This window comes from Ambystoma mexicanum, chromosome 1p (assembly GCF_040938575.1).
Source record: "Ambystoma mexicanum isolate Mex_15411 chromosome 1p, UKY_AmexF1_1, whole genome shotgun sequence".
NCBI classification, from domain to species: domain Eukaryota; kingdom Metazoa; phylum Chordata; class Amphibia; order Caudata; family Ambystomatidae; genus Ambystoma; species Ambystoma mexicanum.
The window spans coordinates 246,003,558-246,016,186 of NC_090921.1; the positions used below are offsets into that span (position 1 = coordinate 246,003,558).

Genomic DNA, 12,629 nt, shown 5'->3' on the forward strand with positions numbered 1-12,629 from the left:
TTATGAACACATATCTGTTTCTTTGTCTTTTCTGTCCTCTGTCTGTCTGCCTAGATTATTGAACAAACCATTTAACTCTTTTTTTAATCATTCTGTAGTGCATACAATTATTTGTTGAATGTTTATATAGCTCAGCCTCTAACAACCAAGTTTTGGTACATCATAAATATTGTGATTCATTGATAGCATCTTTGGATGTTGAATTACTTGTGATTTTTTTCTTTGTAAATTATGTCAAATAGGAAAACCCCATCTTTGTGTTCAGTTTGTCCACTTAAGCCAGCCAGCATCTCAACAGCCGATCCTGCCTGGAGCAGCGTCTTTGCTTATGTGTCCACCATTGGTGTTGGCAAAGCTGTCCATTAACGCCCTAGGCCAACATATGGAGAATTGCCCTCCCTTGTTTGTGACACTTGCAACAAAGTAAAATATCCTAGGACGGGACAGTTAAGGACAGACAATAATGGGGATAGGCGAGCATAATGAAAACTGGTCATGATTGGGGCCTAAGAGAAAGTGGAAGTTATTTGCTCTGTGGGTATAACAAACTAGCAATAAGGTTCTAAGTGTCTTTAATATAAACTGTTGGCAATGATCTGTCTGTTGACATTAGGTAATTCCATAACTAGGAATATGTAAACTGGTAACAATGGGCTAGTTCATTACAAATACACACACATACAAAATGGAAGAGAAAATGTGTATTACAATATTTGATGATTTATACTGACCCTGCCATGTTGATTTTGTGATTACTTGAAACACATTGTGTAGAGGCGTGTTATAATACCCAATAAATTAAATTAAAATTCAGTACTGTTTGATTGGATAGCCCACTACCTCTTCTGAATATGAAATTGCTGTCTTGCCCAGCTCCAGATCTCTCAAGCCACTAGCTTGCAAAGAGACAGATGAACCTGGGGTTGGGGTGCAGGCATTTACTACCACTGCTCACTGGAATTACAAGCCAGGCCTAAACCCTTTTTGTTAAGAGATGTCCAAAACGGAGTAAGAAAAGAAAGTTCTGTAAACTTGCTAAAAAGGTAGGCATGGTAAGAGTGGAGTCAAGAAGGTACCTACAAGTCTGTCAATGCACCCATCTGTGTGGAAAACCTGGGGATTACAAGACAATTCCATGTTGGTGGGCACAATGTCCAACACAGTAAAAGAGGATTTAGGTAAGGGGAGGATGAGAGACTACTATGACTGCTGAATGAAAATTACTAGAGGTCATAGGGCCTGTGCATGCGTGTGATAGGGGACAGGATCCTGTCTGACCATTGGTTTCGACATGTCAATAGTCCATAGAGAAAGAAGGCTTTGCAATGAAATACCTACTACACTGCTTAAGAGCAAGAAGATCAGAGACTCATGCAGACAAGATACTTGGTATTAAAGGAGACCCACTTAACTCCAGTACCAAGGGCAGAGCAAAATAGATTGGGGGAGGAGAGGGCCTCTTGACACGAGTGGGCATTGGGTATCAAGAATGCTCAAAGCTTGATAGCAATAGCCTTATAGGCATAGATAATAGGCTCCCTAACCCCTGTAAAAGTACTTACAAAATATGGAAAATTGTGTCTTTTCAGCTTTGAAAGGTTTTGAAGCTTTTAACAATTGTCTTTTTTCAAGGATTTAGGATGCAACAGTAAGTGTCAGTTGCTGGCTCTTACTTACCTCTTGTGTGTTCTGGAGGAAAAAAGGGGGTGCAGACGTCTTGCGGAAACTGTATTGAGCCTTGCAAAGCTTAGGATTTCAAAGAATCGCCACTTCCATGAGAAGAGTTCTACATGAAGATGACTAACGGGTACCAAATGTGGCATTGACCATGACCTACGAAAGGGGATTTCATTAGATCCTGATCAATCTTCTATTTGCAGTATTTTGGGTATTGGCCAAATAATGACAAACACATTAATAATATTGCCCACTCTTCACATTTACAGTAGCCCTTCCTGGCTCTAACCTCAAAGATCTGGAAGAAAAAATAAGGCTGGTCTCTGAAGGCTCAGGGCAATGCGCTCACCTTGGAAGTAAGCATACACAGGTTGAACCCCGGGTCCGCGCTTAGAAACCTCTGGGTATTCAGCGTGTTTTAAATAATCAATAACAAAGGTTAAAAACCAACAGCTGGAACAATTGCTAACTAAGGCGCCGGGATGAAGAGTACTGCCTTCTGAACTATCGGCCAACAACGGCCTCGTGCACTTCAGTCAAATGTTTCCAGATGGTGAAAATGTGAATGCAGTGTCTATTGTGGAATGTCTTGTATATTATTATCCCTCATCTGCTAACAACAGTTTTTTAATGACCTTGGTGCAAGGAAGCATACCGGAAAAGGGTTGAGGTGAAAGGGGGCTTCAGTAGGAGTAAAAGTAACTATAAACACAAATGAAAAGTTGAAAAAAAAGATGGAAGCAAACATAAGGAGCCCAGACAGGGCACCAGAACCCCAAAAATGAAATTGTACCCTCAGACTTCATTCTAATAAGAAGTGAGAAGGAGAAATGTGGATGTCCTAAAATGGCCACCACTGTTCCCTTTTGAGACAACATCATTACTCCTCTTCACATCACCTTCCTCACTCTTCCCCGTCACTTTGAAGGTAGTTCGTTTGAAGGTAATTCTTTTGATGATAATTCATGTTAGTGTACTGTATTCTTGCAGGAGGGTATAGTATATAGATTCGTATAACTTAAATACTCCAATAGTATGAAGTTAAAGTTGTGTTAATTGTTCACATACCTTCAGAGATTGACGTATGTTTTGTGCCTTACCTCATGGAAAGCCTTGCAATATATGTAAAGAAAGGCATTTAATTGTGAGGTGTGAGGATGACAACTACTGAATGAGGAGGAGGGACGATGGCTGGGCAGGAGGAATTTTTAGTTATATGTGATTTTATTGCTGACAAAACATCTAAATACATGCATGAAGACACATTAATAAAAGAGCATACCTATTACATCGCCCAAATTAGCTAAATGTAGATATATATATACTGTTTCTATAGTCTGTGACTGCCATCATGGGGACCTTTTAAGAATTATAACCCTGGTTTTGTGCTTTGTAAATGTCTTCACGTTTGCCATATTACTTTCTGCCTACTTTTGCCTTGCAAATACCCTTTACGGGGGGACACGTCGACAGGTATAAGTGGACACGAGTCCACTTATACCTGTCTTTCGTGTCCCCTTAAACCCGTCTTCTTTTTCGTCCACACCTTTATACTCTTTTATAACTGAAGTCTATTTTTCTTCCGACTTAAACCCAAACCTGCAATACTATATTGGCAATATTTCTATATTTTTCCATCCTGGCACTGTTTTTTACTCTCTTCATTTTTGTATTTTGTTTCTTGTGTCTCTATTTTTTCCTGAAATGTAATCACTGGTTACCAAATTTTCCCTGGGGAGTGGGAAGGATGACTGGGGAGTAAAAAGGTTGACCGTGGAGTGGGAAGGATGACTTGGGAGGGGGTATGATGACTTAGCAGGAGGAATGATGGCTGGGGAGTGTGAATGGTGGCTGGGGAGCAGGAGTTATGGCTGGGAAGTGGGAATAATGACTCAGGAGGAGGAATGATGAACCATAGATGACCTCTGAGGAGGACAAATGATATCGTAAAATTAAAATGTACAGTGTGATGATTAGGGTTAAGGAGTAATGGGGTGTGAGAAGGAGCAATGAAGAGTGAGGACCGATGGTGAGGATGAAAACCGAGGACAAGGACAAATGAGGAGTAAAGTAGGAGTGAGGGGGGAGTGAGCATGCCCTAAAATATATGCTGTACTAGTGTATGGGGAAAGGAGGCAGGAGCTTCAAGCCCAGCCATTACATACATTCCTTCTAATTACATTTAATGCATTAGATCAATACAGAATGTGAACTGAGAGCAGAAGCCTGCACAAGAAACTATAGAGATAATGTGATAATGACAGGGTAGCCAGCAGAGAATGTTCAAAGGAGTATCATAGGATTCAGACAGGCAGATAGGGGACAGAATCCATGGGGGTGGGCAGGATAGGGGAGAGGGCAGAACAAAATGGGAAACAGTTAGCAAATTATGACAGGGAGCTCTTCCACCGCAGATATGGTACAGGAAGCAATTCTCCCATTGAGAATGAAGAAACAATCCGTTCCTGGGTAGGGTGGCAACCATAGCGTTGAAGGAATGAAGGGCAGATTTTAAAGATGGGGCAGAAGCCTGAACCATTAGTAACTCCTTCAAAGCTTCTTCTGGCAGCTGCTGCAGGAAGTGAAATCAGGGAGTTGTCATAGATCACACAGTCTGTGTGTTAGCTATGGAGAAAGCAGCGAGACACAAGACCAAAAACAGCACAAGGTAGGAATGAAGCAGCTACCAAAGGCATGTGTCAGTTGGAGGGTGCTGTGAGGAGGAGATTTTTCAGGGGAGCTGTAAATCAGAGCAAGGCTTTTAAAAGTCGTCTTGGGTGATGATCTGGCAAGTCTCCTAGGACGGGAATGATTAGTCTGCCTACGGAGTGGTCAGTCAAGAGTTAAGGCTATGCGGACAGCCTTATAGCTGTGTGGACAGTGACTGATAATGAAAATATGGTAGAAAAGGTCACAGTGTTTCAGGTTGGTCAACCGTGGGTAAGGCACATTAACTGAGCAGAGGTAAGGATGAGTTAGGTTTTGATAGAGGTCACTAAATGGAAGGAAAAGGTATGTGAGATTTTCTTTGAGTAAAGGGCTTTTCCCAGGGGATTAAGCAAACTTAATTTCTTTTTATATATTTCATATAGAGTGGGACACACTCCCAAGAAGCAGGAGAGCACTTTTACGCAGAACACAGAAAATCAATTGTATCTGGCACTTCATGAGGTGCTGTCCATATAATAGTGTGAGGCGGGGCCGGTTTAAGCAATGGTTCCTTCTTGTTTGGTCAATTATACAGAGAGAACGCTTGGCTTTTGTAGGGGGTAGGTTTGGGTGGGAACAGATCAGTAATTATCCTATCCTGGGGAAAGTAAGGAATAGTTCAGATATTAGGGGTCATATTCTTGTTAAAAGTGTTTATGTATGTTGGGGTAGATTTCTGGACAGATTCAAGAAACAGATCTTTCTAGGGTGGGTAATACAAAGGGGTTAGTTCTGGTCGGTGACTTATAGAAATGGAGCCATAAGACCATTCATTGCTCTTAAAATAAACCCCCAATTCCCCCAACTGAAAAAAACAGCTTGGCCTAGAGATCATGTCTGCCCCGGAGCATGGGATCTTTCTTATTCATATATTGTTCGAATGCCTTCCCAGAAAATCAACCCCAGAAACGCTTTATTTCAATAATTAAAAAAAATGCGTTAAAAACACAAAGATCCCCAGAAAAAAAACATAGTTAATGGGAAGTTATAGTTATGACATAAAGTTCAACACTGACTGAAATTTGTCAGTTTTACTTAGCAACATAACTTTAACTCACCCACTCCAAAGCTTGCACTGCTCTTTAAGTGAAACATGGCCTTGCATACGACATGGATGTAAGCAAGAGATGCCGGGTACATGGCCAGGAAGAGTATGATGTGCAAAGGTAAACTCCAGGTAGAAGAGGACCTAGGGTATCGGCTGAAGGACCATGGGGCATCACAGCTAGGGGCAGAGTGTCCATGTGGAAATTGAGTGTGCATGTGTCACTGTGAAGACCAACGTCCACTGCCTTACTGTAACCCAAGGCACAACCTGCTCACATTGTAACTAAGTCTTCCTTGCAAGTAACAGTGCCACAATGCCCCTGGGCTGCCTGCGCGCTATATAAATTTAATAAATAAATAAACGTCAAACATATTTTAATGCTTCAATTGGGTGGAAGTCCAACAAAATGCTGCAGTGGGAATTGCATGATCACTGTGCGTGGCTGGCAGCACACTAAAAAGCAAGACATTTTCTCATGACGGGCAGAGATATAACTGTTCTAAAAAATGAATGGCTACACCTATATTTTATAAAGGCTTGATGAAATGGGTGGCCGGGAGACATGTAAATTAATCTTTCTGCAGCACATTCACTTCTCAGGTGAAGACGAAGCATTATCTAGCCGCAGAACGTTGAAAGTGGTTATTAATTGATTTGCCACAGACATGAAAATAATTATTTTTGTATCATACTTACTACCGTAATGAAGACATGGCATTAATATGAGAAAATCGTCATCTAGATGTGTTGCACTATGTCTTCTATGAACCCTCACAATTGACTGTAATGGCTAGAGCTCATGGGAGTTGCAGTCCAAAACACGAAGAGATTCAAAGAGTACATACCCCTTGCCCCGAGGATATTTCGAATTGTTTTTGGTTCTTGCTGCTGTAATAATTTAGTCATCTATGGATGTCACAAGATTAAGTTGCCCTCTAGGGCATTTTGTATTGTTTTTGCAAACAAGCATGATTTAAATCCGCATTAAATGTACATTTTGCTCATGTTTACATGTGGCGTTGTGTTAAGGCCATTAGCACCTCGGGTTACCAAAGCTCAAAAAAGGTTTTCATTCATTGAACAAAATCCTTTTCCAAGATGGCCACCATGGAAAGGGATGGCGGGGCACTTCGGAGCCCCTCTTCCCTTTCCATGATGGCCGGGGAAGCAGATGCAGTGGCGCTGCCACAACAAACGGGTAAGTGGGAGGTGGGAAGGGGTACAAATAAAAGAAATAAAATGGTACGGAAGGTGGGGGAGCCGGCCATCAGGTGGGAAGGAACGCAGGTTTTCACCAGCAGTTCAAGCCAGTGTTCATAGCCACCTGATTGGCTGCCCCTCCTTACCCCCACCAGGGTGCTAATGTCATTTTTATTTTACTGAATTGTTGTTTAAGAATCACATTGAAATTCTGTTTGAAATGTTAATCACTTGTGGGGACATTTTGTTAAATGTGTTCCACTTGTATATGAAATTGGATATATGTGATATTATGTGTAAATGTACGTAATTGTGTGTCATGAATAATATTCTCCCTAGTTTCAGATGTTACTGCTGCTCGTTGAACCTAGCACGAATAATCACACTATTAAATTGATTGAATAGTACCGGTTCCAAATATTTTTCCCATGGTTAGGTCTTTTGCGTATACAATTTAGATTATGCTTGTTCCACTGTTTGTAGTTTGCCCATGTATCTGAAATTACAGTACTTCATTGTGCGAAATATTCATTTTCTTCTGTACAAAAATACATTTTTGACTTATACGAAACCATTTCTCTTTGAAATAGTTTAATCAATTGGAAACATTTTTTAAATGTGCCAATGTTCTGTGTGCATATGAAAAAGGTTCAATACTGAACTACACAAATGCGAGAAAAACCCAAAGCAAAGGCCTTCTCCAGATGCATACACAATTTCTAAAACCATATTTTGCCGAAAAAGGGACAACAATGTTTAACATTGTGAACTAGTCTAAGGACAAAAATGAGATGTGTGCACCTACCAATTTTTGGTAGGTGAACACAGCGTAATTTCTAGGAAGGGATGGTATGCTACGTACCACGTGTCCGCAGGAAGGTCTCAGTCTTCAGATACTGGACGGTGAAGTCAAGGATGTCTGCTTTCTCCATCCTAGGATTCAAGAGTCTCTGTGATAGGAGGCAGAAAACACAAAAACGCTCTTTATTTCTGTTCCAAATACAGCACATGGACCAATGCTGGGGCTAGATACATCTGTTACCCCAACCTCCCTTACACACTGGCGTCTTAGCCCAAGCATACTTTATATCTCACAACGTCCTCACTTAAGGGATACAGTGATTCCGGATGATAACCTAAATCTGTAGGTGCAGTGGGTTTGTATATGGGGACAGTAAGCAGGTCACCATGGTCAGCCTTGATGGCTTGCTTGTGCAGTTGGTATGTCTCTGTGGTTCTGATCATGTGTGCAGTGATTGGAGGCTACAGAACCCAGGGCTCCATCCGGGTTCCCGCGCCTTTCACTGTACGCAGGATCAGAAACCACAGATCCCCTCTGCCCTCAATCCCTACTCAACACAGATAACACCTCGAAGGGGAAAGAAAACCTGATACACCCTGTGTAAATCAATGGGGAATCTGAATGTTGATCTCCGGCAGCATTATTTCCTGCATGATTTGCGCACGCTTTCTCTCCATTGTCTCATCTTGAATAAGGGCCACAGGAGCGAGCAAAGTTGCCTTACTGCTTTTGCATTGGCCATGGAAGCCTTTACTACACGCACATGATGTCTGACCACCAAGGGTCCTGTTGGCGGAGCCTGTCCCACTTTTAGTTCCCAATGTGTCCTTCTACTTTAGGTACAGCAGCATTACCTGTAACAGATTCCCGGCTCCATTCCTAAGGCGCTCAGCCCTCCCTTTACAGGACATCTGACTGGGGGTGCCCCACCTACTAGCCTCAGAGCAGCCACAGCCTTGGCACAATATTAGTAGTAGTAGTAGTATACAAGTGTGTGGTGAGGAGCAAGTTCAAATCATCTCATTAAATTGCCGCTGGTAGCGAGTGTTTGGGTACCTTTGCAGCATCACGAGTTATAGCAAGACCTCATCTTCGAGAGTTTGCAGATCCGCGTTGAATTCAGCTGTTCCACAGGGACATTGCTAGTTCCCAATTTCTTGAAAGCTGATTGGTCAGTGTAGTCACTTCCCACTTGCCACACCTTGCACTTAACCCCTAATCCCCCGCCCCTTCTCTCTCTCTCTGCACTTGCACGTTATGAATGCTCACAGGGCCTAGCAAGTCCACCTCTACTTTACAGTGGTATATCTAATTACTCCAATGTTCCCTCCCTGTTGCCCTGTGGGCGCTTTGAAACACAATTTACTTGTTGTATAAGTGCCTTACAAATGCAAAAAAATAAAATTAAAATAAAATAAACAGTACGAAGCATTTCAGACACATCTTTCCCAAGCTTCCCAATGCTACCATTCCTGTGCACGCTCAGTGGAACAAGGGCACCACACGCTTACCCAGTGTCCTGCCAGCCATAAAACCACACACTGAAAATAGCAAGCCGTTCCTCACACTGCTGTGCTCATCAATCACTTCACCAATGTAAGTATAACAGCCCTGCCGAGAAAAGCAGTACGGTACAGTGCTGACTGTAGTCATCAATCACTGCACCAATGTAAGTAGAACAGCACTGCTGAGTAGTACCAGCACAGCACCAATGTGAATAGAGTTGCCCTACTGAGAAGAAATGGTACTGCACATGTCAGCAGGGAACCTCGGCTCAGAAGAGCAGATGCTGTACACAAATGGAAGTATACATGTCCTGCTGGAAAATGCAGACAACCGACCAATTTAGTAAATAAAGCAGCCATGCGGAGGAGCGGTGGTGCTGTACCAAAGCTATGCTAGGAGTAACTTGTGCAGCACTCATCTGCCATGGTGGGCAGCACGTATTCACTGAGAAGACCCTGTAAACCAGCACTACTGTGACAAGAACACACAGACCAAGAAGAACCCTAATCCACGACTACATACTCAAGCCTCGGTATCCAAAAAACACAGCTGATGGATAAAATCTGACAACAAGAAGAAGACAGCCAGGCTACACGCCTGTGAGCTCCCAGCTGACCGAAGTCTGCTCAATACATAACGGAGTCAGTGCATACAAATGCCTTTCCGGGTACACGGACGGAAGCAGCATTTAGATACCACTGTAAGGCAGGGGTGTTGCTAGGTCTGGAAAAGATCAGGGGCCAAGCTAATGTCGGGACTCCGGGCTAGCTATAGCCTTTTGGTTGTAGTCCCTGAGCTTCTATCCGGGGCTACAAGCAAAAGACCTGGGGCTATAGCCCCCTCAGCCCCCCACCCCCCTAGCAACGCCTCTGCTGTACGGAATAAATTACAATGCAGCACTTAGAAGGGACGCAAAGGACCAGGCGGTCGGTATGTCCTACCTTTGACACCACCAATACCCCCACCTGTTCCCCAACAGCCATTTCCAAGGGACTAACCGCCCAGAACGTGGGTGTTCAAGGCCGGGTCTGGACCCAGCAGCTACGCCAATACACCCGCAAACGGCTACAACAAACTGCACAACGTCAAGGTTCCCAGAGGCTCTATTCTATAGGCGACCCATGTGTAGTGAACAGGGAAGCAGCATGCACTGTTTAATGCCTGCCCTATCCTGCCCAGCAACAGAAAGAAGACTGTACGTCGTCAGCGAGCTGCACTTTTACGCGGGCTGTGAAAGGATACAAAGTAAAGCCTTTTATGTCACGATCTATGCATGTGTGGAGAAGACTGTATAATTATTATCATCACTGATATAATTAGAAGAGAACCCACATCACCGCAAAGTAGATAGGACTACTAGTGCAGGAGGCTAAAAAACAAGGATTAAACAAAAACAGCAACACGCATAATAAAACGAATACATTAAAGAAATAGTAATGCAAACAGAAATAGTACTATCATAATGTGATGTTAGAAATATATCATAATTATGGTCATTGTAGCAAATGCTTCAATAAGAATAAGTGAAATAGAGTATCTGAAATGCTGGCATGCTTAGGAGAGACGACCCATGGGAATAATATGGAGCTGGGGTGAGGGCAGCAATGGAACGATGGCCAATGGAAAGGCTTATGGGCTAAACCAGCCCACCTCGCAATCGAGGTTGCGACCCGTGCACCCCTTGTCTAGCTATGAACTCTCTCCATAGAACTGTTCTTACACCGCATGAGATCTCGCACACCACACATACTATAACGATCTCAGACAGGAGAGATCGCCCATGGCCCCAGCGCGGGATCTCCCTGGCCGTCAGCCCTCATTGCAGTCCCGGACGGCCCACGCCGAGGCTCATATCGCTCAAACATGTGACATCAGATTCTAACCAGATATCTGGGTGCCTCTCCAATCGGCACTGCAGCCCTGTGGCCCACCACACTCCAGCTTCAACACCCGCCCTTCTACCTCCATGGTTGACACCCGTCCCCAGCCTCCCCGCCCTCCCCCCGTTCGGGGCCCTTCACTCACGTCATTGCGGGTGCTCTCCAGCAGCAGGGTCCGGAGCTCCTCCAGGCTCTGGTTGATCCTCTCCCGCCTCCTCTTCTCCACCTCGATCTTCAGCACCTGCCACGGGGGCAACAAGAAAACCAGGGGTTAGAACGGTTCCGAGAGCACATTCACACGGAACATCTTTCCTTACTCAACACGGCCCTTTCCCCTCCTGCCACTATATGAGAACTGGCGAGTCCGCGTCCAAACTCACTTTTTTCGATTGCTTGGGGCCCGCGGACTCCAGGGTCTTCATCTTGGCTGTGAGGGGTAGCTGCCAGCTGCCAGTCCAAATGTAGCTTTTGCATGCCCTGCGGGCATGGGCAGGGGCTTATATAGAGTAATTGGCGGATGGGCTGACTCCACCCCCTCCCCCCCAAACCCCGGCCTGGCTCTTCGCCAATCCCATCCTAGACCCCCTGCTTTCATTGCCACCCCCTCTCTATTGAGAACGACAGAGCAGCAGCCCTTGAGTAGGTGTTGGGGACCCCGCCCCCTCGCACTCCAGCAGGACCCCCAGCAGTCCGGCATCTGCCCCGGCGCACTTGGCACCTACCTGCGAAACCGCCTCGGCACATGTAGGCCTTTGAAGTCTCCCAGGGCGGGAGGTGTACCTGTGGGGGGCGGAGTGTGGGAACGGGCTCGTGGATGGTGTGACGGACACGTGTCGATTCGCGGGACTGTTGGAGGAGGGCGGGGAGGTGGGGGCGTTACACTGGGGGAGGGTGGCGGAGTGTATCTTACGTTGTATATGTATCACTGGGGGGACGGCTTCATATTGAATTCGGACTCGCCCTAAAATCAGAATGAAACCCCTCAGCCCTCCCCAGTTTGACCTCGGCTGTTTTGATTTAACAGTGGGAGCATGGTCTGGGAAAGTCCACACTCGAGACTTCAGAGCACCATAAAATGATTGACACGGGGGTGCCAACTCAGGGTGTCCCCCAAGGGAGGCCATCAGAAAGCCTGGGAATGCGGCACTGACCCACCCCGTGGGAACACAGCGGCTCCCAAGACCAGCGCAGGGAGGAGAGCGCTTGCAAAAAAAAGCACACTGACCATGAACTCATTTCTAAGTTCGTAAAATACCTCATGTGATGTGCAGAAGCAGCGGTGTCAGTGCACAAATCTTTAATTATAGCAAATACAGCGCTAAAGCCACAGCAAAGTGTCACTGCACGGATGGAAGGACAGCCGGCGAGAAAGACGGTGTACGCTGAGTGAAAGGAGAGGAGGAGAGATGGACGGCCGAATATACAAGACAGTGAGTGATAAAGGTGATGAGAGAGATAGAAATAAGGGGTGGGGAAGCAGAGGGGCCTAGACACATAGGAGAACGCGAGTGGGAGAGAGATGGTGATAAAAAAAGAGGTGAAAGGGAGAGCGAGAGAGGGGCACATGATGCAAACGCAGAAGGAGTGAAAAAGAAACCAAAGAACATAGGCAGCAAAACAGACAAGAGACCGAAAGATAGAAACAGATCGAACAAGCTAGGAGTGGGACTCGCTCAGAGGATAGAGGACAATAGCGGCATGGAGTGGAAATAACGTGGTTGCATAGATGATTGCATCTGATGTCACCTAGTTCGACAGCCTGAGGTTTATCAAAGCCGGATAAAGCGTGGAGCAAAAGGTTCATCTG

General features: G+C 45.0%; 1 protein-coding gene across 1 annotated transcript in view; it reads right to left on the bottom strand.

Annotated features, from left to right (window-relative positions):
* LOC138472838 (transcription factor HES-7-like) overlaps window positions 1–11,244 on the bottom strand; it is a 30,843-nt gene extending 19,599 nt beyond the window's left edge. The window contains exons 1-3 of the mRNA XM_069611240.1: window positions 11,203–11,244; window positions 10,968–11,063; window positions 7,497–7,584 (exon numbers count right to left, since the gene is read on the bottom strand). Coding sequence (XP_069467341.1) covers window positions 7,497–7,584; window positions 10,968–11,063; window positions 11,203–11,244 — 226 coding nt within the window. The remainder of the gene's footprint in view (window positions 1–7,496; window positions 7,585–10,967; window positions 11,064–11,202) is intronic.
* Window positions 11,245–12,629: the final 1,385 nt, after the last annotated feature.